At 37.1% G+C, this 12,955-nt stretch overlaps 1 protein-coding gene across 7 annotated transcripts in view; it reads right to left on the reverse strand.

Moving 5' to 3' along the window:
• Positions 1–922: 922 nt before the first annotated feature.
• The window catches only part of LOC105034003 (ubiquitin receptor RAD23d), a 93,201-nt gene continuing 81,168 nt past the window's right edge, over positions 923–12,955 (reverse strand). For 6 of the 7 annotated variants that reach the window (XM_073253799.1, XM_010909023.3, XM_073253798.1 and 3 more), the window contains exon 12: positions 923–1,266. Coding sequence is in view for 5 of the 7 variants with exons in the window: in XM_010909023.3 (XP_010907325.1) it covers positions 1,150–1,266 (117 nt within the window). In the remaining 2 variants the exon portion in view is untranslated. Of the gene's footprint in view, positions 1,267–1,417; positions 1,486–12,955 lie in introns of all 7 variants that reach the window. The other variant, XR_012139676.1, reaches the window with a different exon arrangement.

Genomic DNA, 12,955 nt, shown 5'->3' on the forward strand with positions numbered 1-12,955 from the left:
AGGAAAGGAAAAATATAGCTTGCGAAGGACTGACGGGTCTACCACTGCCAGAGACAAAAGGATAAATAGACAAACAAAACATCACCTCAACCCCAACTTTCTCAATCTCTTCCCTGGTGGGCATCCAACCTTCATCGTTAGATACATAAATAATCTGTGATTAAAAGACACGAATTTGCACAAATTCAGCCAATGATCCCCACGGTTTCACTAACCTCATTCAAAAGGGAACAGCATATACATTTGCTTCCGACTTTACCTTCTTCCTCCGGTCTTCGTTTATATTTACCCCTCGGTTCAACTTCAGCAGCACTCCCTGTCACTAGCTTACTTTCAATTTCTTAACCTGGTTCAGTTCCACGTTTACCGGTGCCAGATAAAATGTTAAATCTTGTTACATATCCCTGTTTTTATTCCTTAATTCCAAGGATTCTTATGTCCTGTCACAAAAATATGGACCATAAAAATCGACATAATTTAACTTTAAAGGGGCATTTGGTTCATAATCGAAATCAGAATGAAAATAAAAACCGAAATAGCTTAGAATTAGAATCGAAATGGCCAAATCCCTCGAAACGTTTGCTTCGTGACCGGAACCGGAATCGGAATTGGAATAGAAAATTGAATCCATAGAGGAGAGTAGGAATTGAGTTCTAGATTGACCCATTCCCATTCCATCTCGAAATCGGAATAAAACTCCTCCCAACCAAACGATTGGAATGAGAGTCATCCATTCCGATTCCGATTCCAGACCTCCACTCCCCCTATCAAACACCTCCTAAATGATGAAATGCCGAGCCTTGCAAGCCTCGGATTCCCAATAGAGATATCACAGCACTACACCCTCCTGATCACGTTCCCAGATATTCGAGGTGCCGAAAACTGTATTCCACCCAAACTAACCAAAATAAAAGAGTCCACGTCAACGAAACAACCTATAGATTAAACAAAGAGAATGAAAATGATTCACGAAGGCAAACGATCCAAAGAGAATTCTTTATACACAAATAAGAGCTTCCGGACACATCATGTAGGCTATATATACACCAGACACCGGGGGTTGGGGGCAATTTAACCTGAACTGGTATTGACATAAGACACCACTGTGGGTAGGGTTGAATGAGCTTGTGTTCAAGTATACCTTGACAATCAGTCTTCAAACTCATGCATATGATCCAAAAGATAGTTTGCTGCCAGCTCCTCATTCTTGTTGCAGGCAAAGAAGACCTCCAACACGAGTGCCCGATCGAAGCCCATTGCCTCAAGCTAGAGGACACAAAATGTCAAAATATAGAAATGTTCTAGCAATTTTTTTCACATATAAATGATCTAACAAATTAACATAGCTTGAGTACCCAGCATGACAGATGACATACTAACGTAAAAGACTCATGTAAGTCAAAACTTTTGACCTTACCGGCTTGATAAAATTTATTGCTGCTTTGCATTCCATGAGAATATAACTGTGATACCCAGCCCATCAACCTAGTTAAAACAAGCCGCATGAATCATAAAGCAGCAGGAAAAAAAGAATTTAGCATATTTTTTAAAGCACCATAAAAAAATTAAAAAAAAAAAAGGGATGAATAAGACTCCGATTGGAAGTCTTCTTCCCCCAATTTCTGGATAGAAATCGCAGGTAAAAAGGAGTTGGATTCCTCCCATGAAGAAGGGTTTCCATCCTTCCTATCGGAGATTGAGACTTCGACGAATCATGCCAGATTTCTCTTAAGAAGTCTCTACTCTATTTGTTCCTGATTTCCACCCCTCTTTCTTTTGAATTTTTCAGCCCCAGTCATCACCAACCATCAGTTCAAGATTCATTGGCTATGCCATCGCAACCCCAACTACCGCCAGCCACAGCCATGTTGGTGGTGCTCTCCTATTCCAGGAGTAAAAAGGAGAAACAATCCCCAGTTTCACCATGGAACCGAAAGCAAGAGAGGAAAAGAAAAGAAGAAAGAAAAAAAAAAAGAAAAAAAGAAAAAGAGGAAAGAAAAGGAAAAAGAAAAAAAGAAAAGAGAGTTTATCTCTCTTCTCTTTTCCTCTCACCTTCCTCTCTCTTCCCACTTGCTCTCTCCACCTTCTCTTTCTAGTTGTTCTCTCCACTTTCTCTCTTTAAAAAATTTCACTTGCTCTAAAAATATCTTACTCTAGATTATGTCTCTTTTAGGATTTTTTGAATCTTAAAAAGATCCTCTAATAGTCTTGATAGATCCTAGTGAAGAGATTTTGATCGTTGACTATCAGAGAATCAAATGGTCCCCACCTTGATCAGGCCGAACATCATGAAATTTCACCATTGATTTAGGATCCCAGCATGACCCTTAATTTATAGTTAATTGATTTGATGCCTTAGATTGAACCGATTAGATGTCAGTCATTATCGCTCAGCCAGTCTTACGAGGATTTCAAAATTTAAGACTTTTATTTTTAAAATAATTATGATTAAATTTTGATAAAAGCACTATTTTGGATACTAGATATTGAAAAAGAATTTCGGGAAGCTTCTTGTTCGTACAAGATTAAGATGGCACCATGTTGGATAAAAAGGATTGCTTGGGGTACTGTTAGAGAGATATCAAACTAACAGGATGGCAATACTCCTCAATAGGTCAACAACACCCCTTAGTAGGAAGGAGTCATTAATTTGGATGAAAAAATCCAAACGAAGCAACAAGAACCAAGTATGGCTCAAATAATGCAGCCATTAGTCAGCTTGGTTCAATTACAATAATAGTTGCAGCAATAATTGCTACAACAATGACAAGTGCAACAACAAAAAACACCACCACAAGGATGTGGAGAGTAACTGGAGCAATGAATTAATATTATAGAATTTAAGAAGTTCATCAATTTTTAAGGGGACTACAGAATCTTTGAAAGCTAAAAATTGGATTATGGAGATGGATGATGAAAAGATCTTGTATGTGTCGTATATGTTGCAAGATGAGGCATTCGATTAGTGCTAGAGACCACAATACAAATATGACAAGATGGGAAATAACTCCACTGAAAAAGATTCCGAAAGGTATTTTATGGCCAATATTTTCTTCCGAGTGTAAGGACACAACAAGAACAGAAATTTATTTATTTGAAACAAAGAAATATGACACTTGCCAAATATGAAGCTAAATTTATACAACTTGCCAAGTTTGTCCCATGGTTGGTCGAGAGTGATCAAGTGTATAAATTTAAAATGGAACTGAGGACAGAAATTAGAAAGCAAACAATGTCATATAAATTAAGTTTTATGCAAATATGGTGAATAAAGCAATGATAATTAAAAGAAAAATTAATAAGGAATGTGCAGAAAGAAAAAGAAATCATAAGAAAAGAAATAGATCAAATGAATTTCAAGAATATAGTAGTAAACATTCTGGAGGTTCAAATGAAAGGTTAGTAAGGGACAACTCTATATTGACTGATAGCATTAAGTATTCCCAATGTGATGGAAGTCATGTAGTAAGTGATTGTTGTTGTAATATTGGTGCATGCTTTGATTGTGGTCAGAAAGGCCACAAAATAGCTAATTGCCTATAAAGAATAGAGAATCGGCCAACCTCGATAGCTGAACAAAACAAGAATAGAAACCTAAAACCTCGAACCCAAGGAAAGCTCTATGCTCTTATGCAATAAGATGCACAGATTTCCGATGCAATGATAACAAACTCCAAAAAAGATTCTCAAAATTAATTTTTGTTTATTGATTATACTTAAAAGATAAGTAATGTAACTCTTTTTCTAGATTTATCGATAAACTGTATAATATTTGTATCATTGAGCTTTGAGTTGTATTTTTTGTAATTTATGAATATGAAGCATGATATTATTTGTTAAATTTATTTCACTGTAGAATATTGTTTGATGCATTATCGAATGTATTGATTCCATTATGAAGTTATGATCAATTAATTTTGATTTTCGACTGATTTTATACATTCTTCAATGAAAATATGAAACTGATTTTATTGAAAAAGATATTTGATTCAAAATAAATTTGACTCGCAATCTAACTATATATCAAAACTCTACCAATGGAGATTATATGTGGTACATCAAAACCTGCCAATGAGGGTTGTGCGTTGGCACATCAATATCCTCTCAGTGGAGGTTGTGTACTAGTACATCGATACCATGCCAGTGGAGGTTGTGCTGGTACATCGATACCCTGTTAATGGAGATTATACATTGGCACTTTGACTATTCGAAACTCATTCTGACCTAACTACAAGATATAAGTATGGTCATATTTTATGACTGTCGAGATGAACCGGATGTTTTGAAAAAAATAATTTATGAATGAAAATAAATTTTGAAAAGATTGAATTCGCATAGATTTTATTTTGATTAGTGTTGTATATCCTAAATTGATGTACCCCACATGCTTATTTTTCAGTATATTATTATTACTGAATTTATCTAGCTAAAGTGTATATTACTTATTGGACTGTCTAACTCATTACTTTATATTTTACTATTTTTACAAATTCAGAGGACTAGCTTGACTCAAAGATTCACTATAGGAGAGCAAATTAAAAACAGACTTTGATATTTTTATTTTAGATTAAGATTTATTGAAGTTGATACAAAACTATAGAATATTATTTTATAAGATATTTAATTTAGTTATTTAAATTAAGTTAGAATGTTAATTTATTGATTATTTATTCCGTGTTGCTTTATGATATCATAAAGAGAAGCCTTGCTTACTTGTCAGAAGAATTCTCCATAAATATGCGGTAGTTGCCGTGACCCCTAGCTCGTAATCTCAAGTCAGAGCCATGACAATAACCGCCATATATAGGTGAGCACTCTTATACCAATATCATTCAATAAGAACATTTGAGAAATCCCTACTGTTAAGGTGGGGATTTGACTAAAATAATAGATTAAATAAGAAACTTTTGAATTATAACCTAATCTAATTTCCAATTTAGTTAAAAATGAGGATTGAATTTTACGGGGCCAAAAGTTATAGCATGGGAAGACAATACAACTCAGCTCAATCAAACCTTATTCCCAAACTACTTGAGGTCGGCAACATGATTCCTTTTCCTCCATTTCACTTGGTTTAAAATCATACTTTCTAAGAGAAGTTGAGATATCAAGTCATTCCTTACTACATATCCCATGTAATTCTAGTCTTCCTCCACCCCTCTTCATTCCTTCCACATATATTCAAGTTACTCTTTCATACTAGCGCATCTTGCAACCTACATTGTATATGTCCAAACCATCTAATTTGTCCCTCTTAATTTGTTCTCAATTGATGTTACTTCCACCTTGTTACAAATGACTTCATTTCTTATCTTTCCTTGTATTATCACACATCCATCTTAAAATTCTCATTTTGACCATCTTGTGCACATGTTCATTTCCTACCACCCAATATCATATACCATAAACCATAGCTAGTTTGTATGGTTGTCCTACAAAATTTTTTCTTTCAAGTTGCCAGGTATCTTATGATCACATAATATCCCAATTGCATTTCTTCATTTCATCCACCTAGCTTTAAACCTATGGATAACATCTTTTTCAATTTCCCCTTCTTAGGTATAATCAATCCTAAATACCAAATACGATCACTCTTAAAAACTTACTACATGACCCTCAATTTTTTTATTCCATCTTCATCTCCATTTCTATTTTTACTAAAATTTTCATGTATTCCATCTTGGTCCTACTTAACCTAAAACTATTGATATGCAAAACAAGATTCTAAGTTGATATGTTCGCTCAAACTACTTAGTTAATTTTTTTTATTTTTTGTTCTAGAGGGAGAATTTCTAACTTGATATGTTAAACAAAATCCTAAGTTCGCTTGGATTTCTTCATAGATGAAATCAACTTCATTGTTGAACCCAAGATGTTGAAATGGATTGGGAAAACAGGTCAAAAACAATGCAAGAAGATTCGGTGGATTCCATAAGGTTTGCAAGAAAATTGGAAGATAGTAGCTTAAAAGATAATAGCAAGAAAACCTCTATACATGATGTCACCTTTCAAGGGCAAAGAGTGATTTTCTATAGCTCCAGGAATGAAAAACCCACTTCTACAAAAGATAAAACAACAAAAATGATTTCAGCTTCCCATGAAAATTTTGATGTAAGATATCTGTCAGAAGGATTGGACCTAATTAGAAATATATCTAATTGAGGATCCTAGAGTATTATTTTTTGGTATATTCTTGTTATTCTCTTTTTGTATTTGGATCTACATATCTGTATTTATAGGCCTCTTGTATACCTTCTTAATAATACGAAAAAATAAATCCTTCTCTCCACATTCATCATGGTACCAAAGCTCCCAGATTCTGATCCATAAATTTTTTTCCTGCTTCCCTTCTTACCTTCCCTTCCTCTTCCCTCATCCAGCACCACCAACCCCTTTCTTCCCTTCCCCGACTTCGGCACCACCAACTCCTTCCCTTTCCCGACTCCGACTCCCACACCCCACCTCCGACTCCCGCACCACCCTCTGCCGACCTACCCCGCCCGTCGCCATCCTCTTCCTGGCATCATGTGCCTGACCACCCCGAACGCCCGTTGCCATTCCGCCTGTCGCCGTTCACCCCAAGCGCCTCCTGCCCGACCCCATCTGCCGCAGATCACCACTACCCCGCCCCGCATCTCGCGCCCCCACCGACCTCTGCGGTACCCTTCACCCGGGCCTCTCCTGCTGCCATTGCCGCCACCGCCAGTGCTGATCAACCAGCTGCCACTACCTCTCTCCAAGCACCCCGCCATCATTCTCTCTCCTTTCCTCCCTGCACCCTCCGGCACCGGCAATCTCATGATTCACGGGCGAATTTCATCGGCAAGGAAGGAAACCATGTCATCAGTAAGGAAGGAAACGTTAGCCCCTTCCATCTTTCCTGTTATTTCTGGTTGAGTTCTTTTTTTTCAAAAAAAAATAAGAAAAAAAAATCAATTCAATTTTATGGCTGGATGCTTGACAGTTTGTAGTTGAGTATGTGGTGATTGATTGATAGTGTGTCGGTGAGATTGTGCGTCATTTTTTTTTTGGTAGATGTATAACCCAATGCAGCCACAGCAGTTGGGTGAGAAGGTTTGCTTTCATTGCAAGAAGCCTGGACATACCAAGACATTTTACTGGAATCTCCATGGTCGTCCAAATCAGCCTGGACGTGGTAGTCGAGGCCGTGGTGATAGTAGTGGTCATCATGGTGATGGAAGAACTGGAGGTCGGAGTCATGATTGTGGACCTGCACAAGCCAATCTCTCTGAGACTAAGGGCGCAGAACATAGGTTATCTGTAGAGGAGTATCAGACCCTCCAACGAATAATGGAAAAGTATGAGTCATCCTCTGGCACCACATCCTCTGCTCTGGAGCAGCCTAGCCACCAAGACGGGTATTTTGAATCCTCTTTTTTTACCCAATCAGATACTCCATATAGTTTAGCACATGTAATTGTATAGATGAGATATCCAACTCTTGGGTAATAGACTCAAGAGTATCCAATCACATGACAAGTGCATCTAATAGTTTCATTTCATATTCACCATGTTCAAATCGAGACAAGATCCGTATAACTAATGGATTCTTTACCTCTATTTCAGGGAAAAGATCCATTGTCTGTACCCCTAATTTGAGATTGTCCTCGATATTGCATATCCCATCTTTTCCCACAAACTCTCTATTAGCTTTGTTACTAGAGATTTGAATTGCTTTATCACCTTTTAGCCTTCTCATTATCTATTTCAGGAGCTGAAAATGGGAAAGATACTTAGGGATGGTAAATTGCACAATGGACTATATTACCTCAAAAGTAGTGAGAGCAGTGTGGAGTCATCTTTAAAGAGGTATGCCTTGTCTGCTGAAAGTGTCACTTTAGAACTTCTATTACACCATCGTGGGCTAGGTCATATTCCTTTTCCTGTTCTTAATCGTTTATTTTCTTCTTTATCAACTAACTGTAATAAAATCTCATTCGTTTGTGATCATTATGAGTTGGCTAAATACACCAACGGAGTGTTTTATGTGTCTGGGGTTCAAAGTTTTGAACCTTTTGTTATAATTCACTCTGATGTGTGGGATCCTTGTAGCACTACTACTATGGGCCATAGGTGGTTTGTTACTTCTATTGATCTCTTTAGTCAGATAACTTGGGTATATTTATTAAAGGAGAAGAATGAAGTCTTAAAATGCTTCAAGAAGTTTCATAAATTGGTGGATACCCAGTTCGGTGTGAAGATTAAAATTCTACATTATGACAATGGCACTGAATACATTAATCAGGAGTTCCATGCGATTTTCACACTCACAAAATTCTTCATCAAACCACCTATGTTGATACTCCTCAAAATGAGGTTGCTAAGCGAAAAAATAGGTACTTATTGGAGATAGTCCGGTCCTTACTCTTTACCATGCAAGTTCCTAAGTTTTTATGGGATGAGGCTGTCTTGACCGCTACATACTTAATCAATCGTATGCCCCTCAGGACACTCGGGTTTAAGTCTCCCATACAATGCTTGAAGGGGTCTACCAATTATGTGGTCCCTCTTAGAGTGTTTGGATGTTTGTTTTGCTGGAGATCATAGACCCTCAGTAGGCAAACTAGATCCACATGCATTAAAATGTCTTTATCGGTTACTCTGCTATTCAAAAGAGGTACAAGTGTTATTATCCTTCTGAGCAGCGGATGTTCGTTATTATGGATGTTACTTTTCAGAAAAGTGAAGCCTATTATGGGAGTCGTCCATCAGATAGTGGGACACCAAAATTACTTCGTCCGAGAGAGCTCTGCACTCTTGGATATTCTGACGTCCAGAGGGAGTATCGTAGTGATGATCTCCAAGAGGAGCATGGTATTGGGATAGCTAAAGAGTCTAATGTGCATCCACCAACTGTCTCGATGCCTCCACCGCTTGAAGCTTCTTCTCCAAATTCTTCTCCAGAGTCCTCAAATCGTAATGGTGACACTTTCTGCTACTCCTTTCAATTTTGATATTGATATTCCTATTGCAAAGCGGAAGGATACTCGCCCAATTATTCCTCCTGCTCGTTACCGTTATGATATAGCTAACTATGTTTCATATAAGAATGTGTCTCCATCTTATCAAACTTTTGTAGCTGCATTAAACTCCATCTGTATTCCTAGTACCTGGCAAAAGGCTATGGCTGAACCTAAATGGAAGGAAGCAATATTGGAGGAAATGAGTGCTTTGTCTAAAAATCAAACATGGGATCTGGTCACTTTGCCAGCTGGTAAGCACCCTATGAGGTGTAAGTGGGTGTACACCGTAAAACAAACTCCAGAGGATAAGGTGAAAAAATACAAAGCTTGGCTAGTAGCAAAGGGCTACACTCAGACATATTGAGTAGACTATGATGAGGCCTTTGCTCCGATGGCCAAGATGAATTCAATTCGAACATTGATATTATGTGTAGCTAACTTTGGCTGGAAGTTACATCAGTTGGCTGTGACGAATACATTTCTTTGCAGGGACCTTCAAGAGGAAGTATACATGCAGATACCATCGAGATTTGAGACTAGAGCGACTGTTGAAAAAATCTGCAAGCTAAAACGCTTACTGTATGGCCTCAAACAGTCCTCTCACACCTGGTTGGATCGATTCAATCGAGTTGTGAGAGGAATGGGATATAGACAGAGTAATGCAGATGATACTCTATTCTATAGGCATTTCAAGGAAAAAAATCTATACTCTTGGTTTATGTTGATGATATTGTAATTATAGGAGATGACCATCATGAGATTAAGCAACTCAAAAAAAAGCTGAAGTATTCGAGGTGAAAGACCTAGGTCTACTAAAATATTTTTTGGGCATAAAAGTTGTGCAATCATCCAGAAAAATTTTTCTATCACAACGGAAGTATGTACTGGACTTATTTTCTGAGACTAGGATGTTGAGGTGTAAGCTTGCTGCTACCCCCCTAAATCAAAATCATCGGCTAATGGCAGATGGTGGAGCTCCAGTTGATCGAGGGAGGTACTAGCGACTTGTTAGGAGGTTGATATATCTCTCACATACGAGACCCGACATAGCCTACACCGTCAGTGTCATCAATCAGTACATGCATCATCCACGAGTCTCACATGGAGGAAGCTTTCAGAGTAGTGCGCTACCGAAAGGATGTCCTGATCATGGTTTGCTGTTTTCCTGGCACAACACCTTCCAAGTAACAGGATTCACTGATGCAAATTGGGTTGGGTCACTAAATGATAGGCGGTCTACTTCTAGGTACTGCACATATGTAGGGGATAATTTAGTTACCTGAAGGAGCAAAAAACAGTCAGTGGTGGCTCGATCATCGACAGAGGTTGAGTATAGAGAAATGGCCCTAGGTATATATGAGCTTCTTTAGCTACAAAAGCTACTTCAGGAGTTATGACTTCTGAACAAGTTCTCTTTGACTATACTGTGACAGCAAGGTGGCAATTAAGATTGTGACTAATCCGATATAGCACGATCGTACCAAACACATCGAAATTGACCGCCACTTTATCAAGGAGAAGATTGCTCAGGGCCAGATATACATTACCTTCATTCGGTCATCCGATCAGGTGGCGAATATTCTGACCAAAGGGCTTAGCATATCATCTTTTTCTGGATTGGTTGACAAGATGGGGCTTTGTATATATCTAATTAAGGATCCTAAGTATTATTCCTTGATATATTCTTATTATTCTCTTTCTGTATTTGGATCTACATATCTGAATTTATAGTCCTATTGTATACCTTTTTAATAATAAGAAAAAATAAATCCTTCTCTCCACATTCATCAATATCCACAATCACAAAAATGTAAAGATATCCACAACCACCACTGAATCCTAATAACATGAAAAAACTTTTCATTGCAACCTAACTAGAATTAAGATATCTGTACACTATTGTGCAAAATAGAACTTATAAGCAAGAATTTAAATCCTGTAGGATGGAACTGCACAGATTTACTTATGGAATAGGATGCATAACCATACCAACCCTTCCTAACACTTAGGATAGAGGATGTTCCAAAACATGTCAATTGGAATGCCGGGACAACAGTAAGACGGTTCTATCCTAATACTCAAGACGGCAATCCATCCCGATGTCCTGTGGGATGTCCCATCGAGATTTAAGACATGCCAACAAGACCTCTAGAAGCAATAAAAAATGAGAACATTAAAATGAATCACCAATTTACTCCTCTTTTCAACTAACTAAAGGGCTTAGAATCAAATGAAATAATCAATATTATCTAACTCAAAGAAACCTGATTTTAAGTAGAAATCCTCTTTCATATAGGCAAGCTATCCTATATCATTGGATTCCTGCACAAATAGTGAGCCCAATGTGACCAAAAAATAACTCCACTAGGACCACAAAATCCTCCCTCAATTAACTGCATGAAGAAACAAATAGGTAAAAACAATAATGGATGAACTTTCTAATGATGCCAAATTTGTTCAAAAATATTATTTTAATATATCTTTATTTTTGCTTTAGCTTTCTTCTTCGATTTCTTTTTGTCCAATCCCATCAACATTCTTTGTCTGTATTGATTAAAATTACTTGTGCAAAGTAACGATTTTCTGCAAATTTGAAAGAACTAATACCAAGTCCAATATCAGTTCTGTCCCAAGTTGGGCTAGTACCGGGACACTCTTATCCCGACTCTTCAAATGGATTGGTTTCCAACAAGTTTTAAAGAACCACTACCGAGGCCCATGATGGTTCTATCCCAAGTTTGGCTTATATTAGGACTATATTGTCCCGAATCTTCAAATAAGTTGGCTCTTGGTATCACTCCAAGAGGATAATTTTTTATTTTTCAATCATTTGTGTCTTAAATAAGCTTTTGATGGATATATATGCATTTTTGAGACTGTTTGATGGGCACGTTGTGCTAGCACTGATATCGTGATTTCAATAAAACTAAAATGTTGCCAATAAATACAAGTTTGAAACATAACTTATCAGTTATCAACTATAAACCATAATATATATATATAAATAAATAATAGAATCATGAGTTTAACTAAAATAATATCAAATTCACTTTTAACTGAATTTATTCCCATATAAATTTTAATAATTAGTTTAATCCAAAAAATATTTTATAAACAATAAAATATGTACTAAGAAAACAAAAAATAGTATATTGTAGGATAATGTCCATCCTACCATGGTTCTAAAACCTAGCAAGTCAGGCAATGCCTTAACCATCTTATCCTGTTCCCATGAGAACAGGAACTAGGATAGGGCAAGACCTCAAAAACCACCTATGCAAGGTGAAATCATGTGAAGCCAGGAGGAAGGAAGACAGAAATGAAGAAAAAAAGGAAAGAGAAAAAAGATAGTAACGAAAAGAAAGAAGGAAGAAAGGAAAGAAGAATAAGAAGAATATTATGAAAAAGAAAGAAAAGAAGGAAAGAAGAGAGGAAGGAAAGAAGAGGAAGGAAAGAGAGGAACGAAGAAGGAAAAGAAAGAAAGGGAAGAAGGAAGAAAGAAAAGAGGAAAAGAAAAAGGAAACAAAAAAAAGAAACAAGAACAAAAAGAAAAGAGGAAAGGAAGAAAAGAAGGAAGAAAGGGAAACAAAGAAAAAGACACAAAAGGAAAAAAAAAAAAAAAGAAGGAGAAAGAGATAAAGGCTACCTACCAAGATGCTTGACTGCAACATCTATCACAATAAGGTAGGATGCCCTCTATGGAGAAATTAGGATGGCACCATCTCATAGGATTTCAAACCTCACACCCTATAACATATTCAAAGTTTATCCAAAAAAAAACTAGCATAACTTTCAAATTTCTCATGTTTAACCAAATTAGTGCACCGAAGGTTAGCCAAGTGGGAAGGCAAAGCCTTATTGAATAGGTGATACTTCAAGCCTCAAGGAGACTAAACTACCACGGACCTTACTGAATCTAGCCTCCTTCCCTCATGCTCTCTCTCTCTCTCTCAATCTCCACCCACAACAAA

Source organism: Elaeis guineensis, chromosome 3 (genome assembly GCF_000442705.2).
Source record: "Elaeis guineensis isolate ETL-2024a chromosome 3, EG11, whole genome shotgun sequence".
NCBI classification, from domain to species: domain Eukaryota; kingdom Viridiplantae; phylum Streptophyta; class Magnoliopsida; order Arecales; family Arecaceae; genus Elaeis; species Elaeis guineensis.